Source organism: Salminus brasiliensis, chromosome 18 (genome assembly GCF_030463535.1).
Source record: "Salminus brasiliensis chromosome 18, fSalBra1.hap2, whole genome shotgun sequence".
Lineage (NCBI taxonomy): Eukaryota > Metazoa > Chordata > Actinopteri > Characiformes > Bryconidae > Salminus > Salminus brasiliensis.
The window spans coordinates 2,076,210-2,090,137 of NC_132895.1; the positions used below are offsets into that span (position 1 = coordinate 2,076,210).

General features: G+C 43.9%; 1 protein-coding gene across 2 annotated transcripts in view; it reads left to right on the forward strand.

Moving 5' to 3' along the window:
- The window catches only part of ptpn13 (protein tyrosine phosphatase non-receptor type 13), a 115,077-nt gene that overhangs the window by 66,316 nt on the left and 34,833 nt on the right, over nt 1-13,928 (forward strand). For both annotated transcript variants that reach the window (XM_072661298.1, XM_072661299.1), the window contains exons 8-17: nt 1,196-1,288; nt 2,363-2,438; nt 5,567-5,771; nt 6,942-7,016; nt 7,165-7,339; nt 7,865-8,015; nt 9,627-9,765; nt 10,453-10,605; nt 13,237-13,419; nt 13,527-13,689. In XM_072661298.1, coding sequence (XP_072517399.1) covers nt 1,196-1,288; nt 2,363-2,438; nt 5,567-5,771; nt 6,942-7,016; nt 7,165-7,339; nt 7,865-8,015; nt 9,627-9,765; nt 10,453-10,605; nt 13,237-13,419; nt 13,527-13,689 — 1,413 coding nt within the window. The remainder of the gene's footprint in view (nt 1-1,195; nt 1,289-2,362; nt 2,439-5,566; nt 5,772-6,941; nt 7,017-7,164; nt 7,340-7,864; nt 8,016-9,626; nt 9,766-10,452; nt 10,606-13,236; nt 13,420-13,526; nt 13,690-13,928) is intronic.

Consider the following 13,928-nt stretch of genomic DNA (forward strand, 5'->3'; position numbering starts at 1 on the left):
ATTTGTATTAAATAATATTAGTTATTAACCTGTTAAATACTGTAGTTGTTATTTATTCAGTCTTTATTATTAGATTTTTAGATTTAAAACAATAATGAATCTGAGGTTAAATGTTTCATAAATAATACTTTTCAGATCTAGTCTAAATATCAAAGGTCTGATTTTAAGTTTAAGTTATTTCTTATATGATTTAATGATTATATATATATATTTGGTTTATTTGGTATATATATATATTTTTTTTTAGGAAATAATGCTAAAAACACATAAAATTATTTTTTAAAAAATGCATTAAATTAGCCCCACTCTTTAACTACATTATGTATGTAATTGAGGAGTTCAATCAATCAAATAGTTGTTTTTGTTTGTTTGTTAATTTCTTCACTTTTTCTCTTTAAATCTGGTTCCAGTTAACCCACTCGTTCATAACTTTCCCTAGCACTAGCATGTCTGGGTAGCCGACACGCCCCTCAGAACCTTATCAAATAATAATAATTATTAGATGGCTGTAAGAATATTGAGATTATTAGACTATTAGATTTTAAAATCTTCTATATCTAAAGAAAACATCTTTTGCCACCAGCAGATAGCTGATTTATTATTGTTTATTTATTGATTTATTTATTTATATAGAAAATAATGCTTTAAGAAGCACAATTATCGATTATATAATACGTTTTATGATAATTTTGATAATTAACACACCATCAGCCGGTACTGCCAATAGAATAGGACTCTCTGGAGCAGATAAACGTCATGATTGGCACCATGCTGCTTAATGCCAGGCGGTCTAATAGGCTGAGATGGTTGTTTATGTTGGGTTATGTAAGCGGTCGGGGTGGTGTGGGTGGTGTGGGTGGTGGTGGTGCGACTGGCCGGGCAGGATCTGAATGTGAAAGTGTAAAGTTTGAGAGCTGTCAGACTGTGATTACTGTAGTGTGAAATCAGGAGCTCTGTGTGTGTGTGTGTGTGTGTGTGTGTGTGTGTGTGTGTGTGTGTGTGTGTGTGTGTGTGTGTGTGATGAAAGCTGACTGTAATCAGGAACAGCGCTCCTTTCATCATCAGTCAGAGCAGGAAACACTGAATACAGACCGTTCAGTATTTACTCAACTAATCAATATTGGATCATTGATTAAAGGATGGTTGGGTGTAGACTGAACCAGCTGATCGATAACTGGTTGCTATTTGATTTTAGACCCCATACACACCCACCGGAGTTACCATAGCGACTACAGCTCCTCCAGTGAGAGTCCGTCAGTCACCTCCTCAGATCCAGACTACAAACATGGTAAGTGCACCATCATCATCATCTTCATCATCACCATCATCATCACACACACCTCCTCAAACATGGTTAGTGTATCTTCATCATCATCATCTTCATCACCATCATCATCACACACACCTCCTCAAACATGATTAGTGTGTCTTCATCATCATCATCATCATCATCTCTCACACACACCTCCTCAAACATGGTTAGTGTATCTTCATCATCATCAACATCACACACCTCCTCAAACATGGTTAGTGTATCTTCATCATCATCGCCATCATCAACATCACACACCTCCTCAAACATGGTTAGTGTATCTTCATCATCATCATCTTCATCATCACCATCATCATCACACACACCTCCTCAAACATGATTAGTGTGTCTTCATCATCATCATCATCATCATCATCATCTCTCACACACACCTCCTCAAACATGGTTAGTGTATCTTCATCATCATCATCATCATCTCTCACACACACCTCCTCAAACATGGTTAGTGTATCTTCATCATCATCAACATCACACACCTCCTCAAACATGGTTAGTGTATCTTCATCATCATCGCCATCATCAACATCACACACCTCCTCAAACATGGTTAGTGTATCTTCATCATCATCATCATCACACACCTCCTCAAACATGGTTAGTGTATCTTCATCATCATCATCATCATCATCAACTCTCACACACCTTCTTTAACATGGTCAGTGTATCATCATCTCTCACACACACCTCCTCAAACATGGTTAGTGTATCTTCATGTTCATAATCTCTCACACACTACTCCTCAAACATGGTCAGTGTATTTTCATCTTCATCATCATCGCTCACACACACCTCCTCTACCATAGTTGGTGTATCTTCTTCATCATCATCATCATCATCATCTCTCACACACACCTCCTCAAACATGGTTAACCTCCTCATCCTCCTTCTTCTTTTCTTTCTTCTGCTTCTTCCTCTTGTCCTCCATCCATCCTGAGATCCTGCTGCTACACCCGTGGTTACTTGAGTTTGATGTTGGGACTGTGTAGAAATGTCAGATCAAAGGTGGAATTGTTTGATTTCTTCACACAGCCAGAAGATCAGAGGAGATCAGACGCTTTAGCTCACAAGTGGGACTGTCCGAGGCCGATGGTGGGCAAAGGCACAGGTACTGACCCCTACACACACACTCACTTACACACACAGCCTCACTGTCCGTTAGCAGAGAAAGCTACAGCACTGAGCGATTCCCCCCTCTTCTCCTCGCTGTGGTCCGAACTCTTCAGAGAAATGTGGAGCAGCTTTGTGGCTGTATTTCCCATCGTGCACACGGAGCACAGAGCCGGAGCGCTCAGGATAACCGCGGCTCAGGACACGACCCTTAATCATCTGCAGCTCCTTCTGTCTGTTTATCCTCCAATATCACCACTCTGCTTTTCTCGTCCAGAAGATAAAGATGTGCACTAATTCCTTCCTCAGTCCACTGGCTTAGAAACACCCCAGTTAGGAACATCAATACCGCCCGAACCTGCTCCACATCTGGACTTAACATCTGGCCCACATACTGCAGTACACAACAACCCTGGAATCCTTTACTTTACGCTGTTGATCTACAGTACCGTTACAGATGTTCTAGACCCCTGTGAGATAATAACACTCCTACAGAAAGTGGTGAAGGTGGTTCTCCATCACTGTGTTCATCATTAGAACATCTCCAAAGTTCTCCTCTCTCATGGAGTCTAGTATTAGAGTTCTCCTCAGATCAACACCTGGTTTGGTGGTAAATCAGAGCTTAATGATGGTAAATCAGGTGAGCTGTGTCTTGCTGTTGGACGTCGGCCATTGTGGGATGTTGGCCAGATGTGCCGCAGATGTGTTTAGACTGGTATCTGTGGAACCTGCTGAGACCTGATCATATGATCATATGATCTACTACCAGATCAAGACTAGCAGATGAAGGTAGTAGTGCTGTGTGTGTGAAGGTCTGGAGGTTCCCAGTCAGCAGTACTGAGAACCAGTGGCCCGAGGAGCGACAAGCCCAGGCGCAGCACCCCCTTCATAGCCACGTACCATTCAGAGCATCCATGCCGACTCCTGTCCACCGTCCCAATCTTCTAGAAGTGGACACCACAGTGTCTCAGGACTGGCCCTGAAGGTGGCGTGGTCTGATGAAACCTGTTTTCCTCAGGTCTCAACGTGATCTGCCGTCAGGTGCATATGACAACGTTTACCTGTAGGAGGCGCTGGAACAACTTGCAGGACTTGGGTCTCCTGAAATATCTTGAACATCCTAGATGGATGGCAGGGATCCAAGTGGGTCAGTTCCAGTCTGCTTTGCATCAGCAGCCGGAGCCGGAGGGAGCACAGTTGGCCATGCTCTCTGGGGGGGTAGATGGCGCCCCTTTTTTCTTCGTGACTGCTATTGTGACGCATGGCTGTCGGCTGATGCATCAGAGCTGGGGATACTGAGCTTTCCTCAGAGTGAGATGGATACCTAGTGAGGCTGCATTGGTGACGGTTCAAAAAAAAAGAGGCAGTGGTTGACTAAGCCATCAAAAATTAGGGAGAAAATTTGGTTAAATAATAAATAAATAAATAAATAAATGAGTGCAATAGAAGCTGTTTTGGAACATCACCATATTGAGCATAGGTCATAATGTTTTGGCTCATTAGTGTGGAGGTTTTGGTGGGAGTGTAGAGCAGGCCATGCACCTTTTTAACTTTCACCCTGATCTTAATCGTCAACCAGTTTCCAGAAATATGTTGTTTTTTTTACTCTGGGGGGGAAAGAATGTGGTTATAAATGTTGCCTGACTTGACGATGACGATGATAATGATGATGATGAGGGATCGGCAGTAAAGATGGTTCACAAGAAGTGATAAAGATTTCCCTTCTGTCATTTGATTGACAGCTGTTTTTACTTGTGTATTTTTAACTTCTCTGAAGCTCAAAGCCTGTTCCTCCTTTAGAAGCTGCAGCAGTAACGAGAACATGCTGGGAAATGGTTTGGAAGTGCGGATTCTAAACGTTCCAACCGTCCCACACTACTACTCTCTATTGACAAAAGTATTGGGACATCTGCTCGTTCGTTATGTTACGTCTGAAATCAAGTGTAACAAAAGAGTTGATCCTGCTTGAGTAACTGTCTCTTCTGTCCAGAGAAGAAGGTTTACCTTCCTTCTACTAGATTTTGGATTAGCATGGCTGTGAGGATTTGATTGCATCCACCAACAAGAGCGAATAATGTTTTATTTTTATTTTTTTAATTGATTTAATACGGATGATTGCAAGAAGCTGATCTGCAAGTTGGAACAGCTCTTGCTCAGGGCTTAAATCATTAACACACCACTGAGAGGCTGTACAGGGATCTGAAGTGGATCTTCGTGCCCCCACAGAGCTCCCTCTAGTGGTCACTGACGGGCTGGAAAGCTGCCGTCAGGCTCTGTTGGCTGTGTGATGGTAGTTAATCAGTTCTAGGCTGTGATTCTGTAACTGATCTCCTGTCCATGCGAAAGGAGAACACGGCCCAAATCACACACTGGCCGGCCCGTGAACTGAGGTCAGCCACAGTTTATGTTGCTCTTGATCACATCATTACGATTCTCCAAGCTGGAAATGTAAACATGGCCGTGTGTGATCGCAGTGCCATCTCTCAGCAGCTGTCAACTGATGATTCTGATTAAGGAGGTAATGAGCTGAGGATTTATTTAGGGCTCATATTGTGGGAAATCAGCTTTTTATTATTATTCTTTTTGAATAAAATAATTGTATATAGTATTTAAACACTGTTAAAGTTCCAAACCAGCACCATTAACTCTCCATCCAGGTATCTAAACTGCAAACCAGCTGGTTTTGCAGCACTGTATAGATGTTTTATGCCCTTAACCCTATTCTTCTACCCCCCGTCTCTCAGCAGTGAGAGAGTTCTACTGTAGAAGCTCCAGATCTCATCAGAACAGATAAAGCAGCTGAACATAAATCCAGTAAAAAGGAGAAACAAGAGCTTCTCATTCTGAAGAAAGAAAGTAGTGAGATCTTGTCGGTGAGCTAGTCTGAAGAACAGAGCTCGGTTCCTCCAGGGTTCTCCTGGACGCCCCCCAGTCCAGCCAGCACAGCGTGGAGGAGGTGTTCAACTCCATCAGCAGCAGTAGCAGCAGCAGCTCACCTGATTTACCATCATTAAGCCCTGATTTACCACCAAACCAGGACACTCGGATGGCTGTATTTGTGTTGTGGGAAACACGCCTCTCTTTGTCCAGTCCTGATTCGGACTTGCTTTCTCGCCCTGGCTGCAGGCTGTATGATCGAGGGCAGGAGGACCTGACTGGGACGGAGCTGTTGGTGCACAGGCAGGAGGAGGAGATCCGCAGGCTTCAGGCCCGTCTGTCCCGGGCCAGCTTCTATCCCAGCGATGACCCTCGTGCTTCCATCGCTGACCTGCGGGAGCCGCTACGGAGCAACCCACTGGACACAAGCGGCCTGCAGCCTCGTAAAGCCAAGGTCTGAGCACATGTTTACGGTTGTTTATTGGTTTGAGTGTGGAAGGAAGCACAGCTAATACACACACACACACACACACACGCACACACACACACAGTGTGTAGTGGTATAATCCCCATAGAAAAGCACTGACCATTAGAACAGGATGCTCTGCAGCAGCCAAGCGTGGGCTAGAGGGGTATATAAAGCCCCCTAGCATTGAGGAGCTGTGGAGCAGTGGAGGAAGTGTTCTCTGGAATGATGGTGGTGGAGCTCCATCCAGTAGGGGTGGCTGACCTAGTCATCCAACATCAGAACCTGACCGTATACAATCAAATCCTCCTGAAATAGATGTACTGCAGTAAAGAGGGACACACTCCTGCCCCCCTTTATACCCCTGATATCAGAAGGAACATGCATGAGGTATATAGTATGCATATTGTCCCGGCCATGCAAAAACCTTGTGTTGTCATAAATGGCAACTTTAGGAACTTTAGAGAAGGAAAAAGGCCTTCCTAACTATGAGGTCATTTTGGAGCATTTCTGTTAGTCCATTTATAATGATGCGAAGAACAACTGCCAAATTCACATTATGGAGAAAAGTGAAAAATGACAAAGCCAAAGATACAAGATTTTTGCATGAAGGTGACCATTTACCAAACCAGGACACTCGGGTGGCTGTATTTGTGTTGTGGTGACCCCTGGTTTCATTCTCCAGCGCAGTGAAGACTTTGTCAATGGCTGTAAACACGCCTCCCTTTGTCCAGTTCTGATTATTATTATATATTAATAAGTTCTTCTAACCCCCCCCCCCCCCCCCCACACACACACACACAGGTTGGTGGGTAGATGGAGCAGGAGATGGTTTTGGGTGTAATTCCCAAAAATCATTTCTACATTGATTATTTTGTCCACTCTTATATTTACAGGGAAATGCATGTGATTTTCATGTTATGGATCAAATTATAATCAATTGTTATCAATTCTATTAAATGTAATTAATTGTTTTAGTAAATATCTTGTATTGGCTTTCAGCTTGGCACACCTAGAGAGCTGAAATACTGCCAGAAAAAAAAAGCTGTTAGGCGAAAGCACAACAGCAGTGAAATAACTGTGTACGGTAAAAGTGTTACTAGGTCTTACTGTAGCTATAACCAGTGTGTCTGTCTGCCTCCCTGCCTCCCTCTCTAGAACTTCTTTGGCCCGGAGTTTGTGAAGATGGCCAGTGAAGCTTGTGTTGTTTTGAATGTCCCGGCCTCCATAATGGTAAGATGTGCTTTCCGTATCCTGTGTCCTGTATCCTCTTCAGCTCTGCACACTGTACTGTACGGTGTACTGTAGGTGTCTTGTAGGCACACAGTACACAGAAGCCCTTCCTTTTTTTACGAAGCTGTGCTCCTGTATGTGTTCGTAGAATAAGCGAGGGAAGGTGGAGGAGAGCCAGCGGAAGGTCGGGGTGGTGCTGCTGAATGGTCAGAAGCTGGAGGTGAGCTGTGATGTGAAGGCCCTGTGTAAAGACGTGCTGGACATGGTCATCGCTCACGTGGGCCTGGTGGAGCATCACTTGTTTGGCCTGGCCTTTCTCAGAGGTGAGACACGTTTCCTGGCCTTCCTCAATATTAGTAATACCACTGTACCCACCACCTGGAGCAACCAGCAAGCAACACCCTAGCAACCACAAGTAGGAATATTATAGTATTGTATGCAGTCACAATGCAGCCATCCCTAGCTCCCTAACTCATCCCAAAAGTACTGGATGGAGCTCCACCACCATCATTCCAGAGAACACAGTTCATCCACTGCTCCACAGCTCCTCAATGCTGGGGGGCTTTTTATTATACCCCTCTATTAGCCCATGCCTGGCATTAGGCAGCATGGTGCCAATAGGCTCATCATGCTTATCCTATCCTATTCCATTGGCAGTACTTCTTCTCTACTGAGTCTAGACAAGCTGTGTGTGTGTATTTGCACATCTGTTTCAGCAATGGGTGCAACTTAAAGTAGCTGAATGCATTCAGTTAGAAGGGGTGTCCACAAACATTTGGACATGAAGTGTATGTATAGCATGTAGGATCCATGAGCCATGTACTCATCCTGTTGCTCCTGCTTTTCAGACGATGAGTTCTTCTTCATCGACTCGGACACTAAGCTGTTGAAGGTTGCCCCCGATGGATGGAAGGAGGACCCCAAGAAAAAGAAAGCGGACGTCAACTTCAACTTGTTTCTGCGCATCAGGTTCTTCCACGATGACGTGAGCTTCATCCAGTAAGTAATGAGGGAGCGTTTGGGCGTGGGGGCATCAGCGCCGGTTCCTCCTGCGTGCAGAAACATGTGCAGCACTCGTGATTTTTTCATATTCGCCTTGGCTGTGATTAGATGATATGATTAGACCCCGGGGCCTAACTGTTGCACGGATGAATGCATGGGCGTTCATGCACAGGTTTGCTGGCTGTTGGTAATCCAGTATTACGTTTTAGTTTTTGGCGTATTTTGCGTACGTTATCCTGCAGTGGTCCGAATATCTGCACAGATCCAGCCCCAGAATGTTCAGCCTGCATCAGGAATGCTGTGCTTGTATAAAGGCCACTGTTGTCTATGGCAGGACTTTGTTTTGTGCACCCGTCATTTTGTGGCACTAGTATGCTAGACACACCCTTGCAACCATGTGCAATGCCAAAACAACCACCTTTAATAGCATAGCAACAACCTAGAAACCTCCTTGAACCCGCCCGGGACATCATGGCAACCAGTTGAACCTGCCCGTCAACCCCATAGCAGTTGTGCATCCCTCTTAGTTCGTTTTTATGATGCTAGTAGACCTGCAATTCCCTTGCAACCATGTGTAATACCAAGGCAACCACCCTTAGTAGCATAGCAACCACCTAGCAACAACCCAGTCATAGCAACTAGTTAGCAGCACCCTATTAACTGTGTATTAAGACACTACCAACCGCCCAGAATAAACAATGCAGCCACCACTTGGAACACCATAGCAACCAGCAGGAAATACCACCTAGCATAACCAGCAACCTCCTTGAAGCCACCTGGGACATCATGGCAACCAATTGGGACAGCTTTGATACTGTCCATCAACCCCATAGCAGTTGTGCATCCCTCTTAGTTTGTTTTTATGATGCTAGTGGACTTGAAATGCCTTTGCAACCATGTGTGATACCCTTATTAGCATAGCAACCACCTAACAACAACCCAGCCATAGCAACTAGTTAGCAGCACCCTATTAACTGTGTATTAATACACTACCAAGCGCCCAGAATAAACAATGTAGCCACCACTTGGAACACCATAGTAACCAGCAAGAAACGCCACCTAGCATAACCTAGGCTTCAACGCCTTGAAGCCACCTGGGTTGTCATGGCAACCAATTGGAACAGCTTTGATGCTGTCCATCAAACCCATAGTAGTTGTGCATCCCTCTTAGTTTGGTTTTATGATGCTAGTAGACAGCAGGAGATGCCACTGCAACTACTAGAGATATCATAGCAATCACCACCTGGGATTAACGCTATAACACATACATTGCATAACAACCTCTAACAACAACCTAGCAACCGCCTTGAAGTCACCTGGGACATCATGGCAACCAGTTGGAACAGCTTTGAAACTGCCCTTTAACCCCATAACAAAAGCCTAGGGTACTGCAGCAATCATGTTGTTGTAGCCTCATGGGACAGCATAGCAACCACCTAGCAACCCCACGTCTAACAATAGACTATTCTGAATTAAATTCAAAGTTCATTTATTAATTTATTTTAATTATTAGTTGTTGAATTTAGAACCGAGACTTGGACTTAGACTTGGTTAAAATGTTCCCTTTTTGTCCGGTGTAGTTCATTCTCCTTACTGTGTTCCTTCCAGGCACTTCATGACCAAACACCAGTACTACCTGCAGTTGCGGAAGGACGTTCTGGAGGAGCGTCTGCGCTGCGACATGGAGAACGCTATGCTCTTGGCCTCTCTGGCGCTGCAGGCGGAGTTTGGAGATTACCAGGCTGAGGTAACACCCCTTCATACCTGAACCCCTGAGACCTTAGGTGAACGATTGGCCGCCGCTTGGCTTGCTACATTTTGTGGAGTCCCACAGGGTTCTGTTTTAGGGCCTATGAAAATTGTGTTAATTTGGGTGTGGGCTTACATGAAGAGTTTAGGGGTTTACAGGGTTACTTTAGAGGGTCTTAGTAGGCATGGTGCCAATAGGCTCATCATGCTTATCCTATTCTATTGGCAACTTATAGCCTGCCACCATTTGGAACACCATAGCAACCAGCAGGAGATGCCACTGCAACTACAAGAGATATCATAGCAATCACCACCTGGGACACAGTAGCATCTACATTACATAACAACCCCTTAGCAACAACCTAGCAACCGTCTTGAAGCCACCTGGGACATCATGGCAACCAGTTGGAACAGCTCTGAAACTGCCCATCAACCCCATAACAAAAACCTAGGGTACTGCAGCAATCGCTTTGTTGCAGCCTCATGGGACAGCATAGCAACCAACTAGACTTTGTCTCCAGTCCTAACCCACCCCACCTGATCCATCTAATTGCTGCCTTCTGAAGTGCTTCATTGGTTGAACCTGGGTTGGTTCGGGTTGGAGACCACAGCTCTGAGAACGTCAGTATTAACTGGTTAATCATTAAAGGAATGAATGTACCAGTCTCCTCGTTTTCTCTTTCAGCTCCATGGAAAGACGTACTTCCGCACTGAGCATTACCTGCCCGCCCATGTGATGGACAAACTGGACCAGAGCTCCATGAAGGAGGAGCTTTCCAAGCTGCACAGTACGTACTACGGAGCCAAGGAGGAGGAGGCAGAGTTCGAGTTTCTGAAGGTGAGTAGGGTCACCCCGCACAAGAGATATCATAGCAATCACCACCTGGGACACAATAACACCTACATTACATAACAACCCCCTAGCAACAACCTAGCAACCTCATGTTAGCCACCTGGGACATCATGGCAACCAGTTGAACCTGTCAGTCAACCCCATAGCAGTTGTGCATCCCTCTTAGTTTGTTTTTATGATGCTAGTAGACTTGAAATTCCCTTGCAACCATGTGTAATACCAAGGCAACCCCCCTTATTAGCATAGCAACCACCCTTGGTAGCATAGCAACAACCCAGCCATAGCACCTGGTTAGCAGCACATTAATAGCGATCACCACCTGGGACACAATAACACCTACATTACATGACAACCCCCTAGCAACAACCTAGCAACCACCTTGAAGCCACCTGGGACATCATGGCGACATACACACTTTATTAGAGCTCAAAGTGTCGATTACCCAAAACATGACATTATTAGACAAATGTATTACTTTTGATTTTGAGATTATTTTAAAGCCGGAAAAAATGACCAATACAAACTAAATCAATCATTCAATAAATGATAATCCGTCAATCTGACCATTACGACTGGTAAACCGCTCTGGATCAGGAGAGCGAAGCTGGTTAGCATTAGCTTAGGTTAGTAGACAGGCTCATCCTTGCTCGGCCTTTCAGTCAAACTCAGCATCGATAAACTCGCAACTAAGGTGGGCTTGTTTTTTTATTCCCACCTGTTTTTTTAGGGTGAGATATCACCAATCAGTGAGCTCCCACAGCGCCCCCACCCTGTGGCTCTCTTTTAAATGCACGTGGGGGAATGACCTTATTTGGCCGGGTACTAGATAGCTAGACACGAACGGAGAACTGACCCATCAGACACATCGTAACTTTGAAATACCTCCCAAGCCTATTCATATTACTGGTATATTTGAAATTAATTAAATTATTAGGCACATTATTAATAAAGGTTAAATTATCAAGACTTTGGATGTTCTTGTTGGGAAATGATCATTATTTGGTTCGACACGTGGACTCACCCTCTCTTTTCTGCATTAAATTGGTGGTAAACACTAATTTGGCTTGTATTTAGCCCTTTGTCGCCCCCTAGTGTGACTGTAGGGCCCGGCAGGCTGTAGGGCCCGGCAGGCTGTAGGGACCGGCAGGCTGGAGGGGCCAGCAGGCTGTATGGACCAGCAGGCTGTATGGACCGGCAGGGGCCAGCAGGGGCCAGCAGGGGCCGGCAGGCCTTCAGTCTGTAGGGCCCGGCAGGCTGGAGGGGCCAGCAGGCTGTATGGGCCAGCAGGGGCCGGCAGGCCTTCAGGCTGTAGGGCCCGGCAGGCTGGATGGGTCAGCAGGCTGTATGGTGTCTCCATAGTGTTAGAGTGTTTTAGTTTGGTCAGATTCGCTGAAGTCTGTGTTTACACAAACGCTTCCAGTCAGTGCAGCGTAATGAATATCAGTAGTGTCGGTGATGAACTCCAGATCTGCTCCGTCCAGCTTTGTTTTTCCCATCTGGATGGAAATTCCTGCTTGGCCAGAGTTCTAGCTCTGTGTAGTGACCCGGGAAGAACACCAGATTCCAGCAGACTGTTCTCCCCTTTCAGAAACACGGCACAGCTGGACTGAGCCTGTAGAGTGTGTGAGGGCTGCGTGTGTATCAGTGACTTTCACACTTAATAAAAAATAGATATAAATAAGAATAAATAAATTCTCAAGAAATAAGTCTCAAGTCTCAAGAAAATTCAAATTATTTTGTGAGTGTAGCTGATTACTAATAGCAGAGTTAACTATTAAATTCATTATTTTTTTAATAGTATCTTTTAATAGTAAGTTTTGTATATATTTTTAAATAAATAATTTTAGTTAAATTCATAGTTAAGTTGTTGAATGGCTGGTTGATTAGTTAGTTTATTTTTATGATCTTTTTATGTACTGCTCAAATGTCAGTCAAAAAGTAATAGGTCCATAGAAAGTCTAATAATTAATAATGCCTTTATTTATTTATTTATTTATTTATTTATTTATTATATTGCAAAAAGTAACTGTATTATTTTGATGTTGCTAGTGTTGTAGTACTAATATTTTGTGTCCTGAAGCAGGTTGGTACATGATAGCTGCATGCCTGGATAATAATAATAATAATAATAATAATAATAATAATAATAATAATTATTATTATTATTATTATTATTATTATAATGATAATAAATATAATAATAGTAATTATAATAATGATAATAATACAATTTATTTATATGTAGCGCTTTATTTATGCTCAACTTTATGCTCAAGTACCTATTCCAAAATATAATGAGATAAATATAATATAATGTAATATTAAAAATAAATATATATATATAAATATAATATAATGAGACTGAAAAATTAATAAAAAAGATAAAAGTTACAAATAAAGACAATAAAATATATAAAATTGAAGGAAAGATTCTGGTGGCCTGATTTATAATAATAATGTACACTGGATAAGTGTTTAATGAAAAAATGTGTGTGTGTGTGTGAGGAAACTGTGTGAGGAAACTGTGTGAGGAAACTGTGTGAGGAAACTGTGTGAGTAAACTGTGTGTGTGTGTGTGTGTGTGTGTGTGTGTGTGTGTGTGTGTGTGTGTGGTAGGTGAGTCAGCGGCTGACCGAGTACGGAGTTCACTTCCACCGAGTGCTTCCGGAGAAGAGGTCTCAGACCGGCATCCTGCTGGGCGTCTATTCCAAAGGTGTTCTCATCTTTGAGGTGCTGAATGGGAATCGAACCCCAGTACTGCGGTTTCCCTGGAGAGACACCAAGAAGATCTCCTTCACTGTAAGATGAGCATGTTTGTGTGGTTCTATAGCATTATATCATAATATTGCAGTTACACTAATCATATAGACGAGATACCAAATAAGGTGTGTGTGTGTGTGTTGCAGAAGAAGAAGATTTGCCTGCAGAACACTTCAGATGGGATCAAACACCAGTTCCAGACAGATAGCCAGAAGACCTGTCAGTACCTGCTCCATCAGTGCTCCGCCCAGCACAAATTCCACCTGCACATGAAAACCAGGCAGAACAACCAGGAGCTTCAGGACATCGGTAATGTTCAGCTGATTGGCTGAAACGCCATTAAATACATCTAGCGGCCGTGTTCTCATCATCCACAGCCTCTGCTTTACTAACCTTCTCTTGGCAGCTATTCCAGTAGCATACTGGAATACCCCTATCCCCTATCTCCTCCCTACCCCTGTCCCCTATCTCCTCCCTACCCCTATCCCCTCACTACCCCTGTCCCCTTTCCCCTCACTACCCCTATCCCCTATCCCCTCCCTACCCCT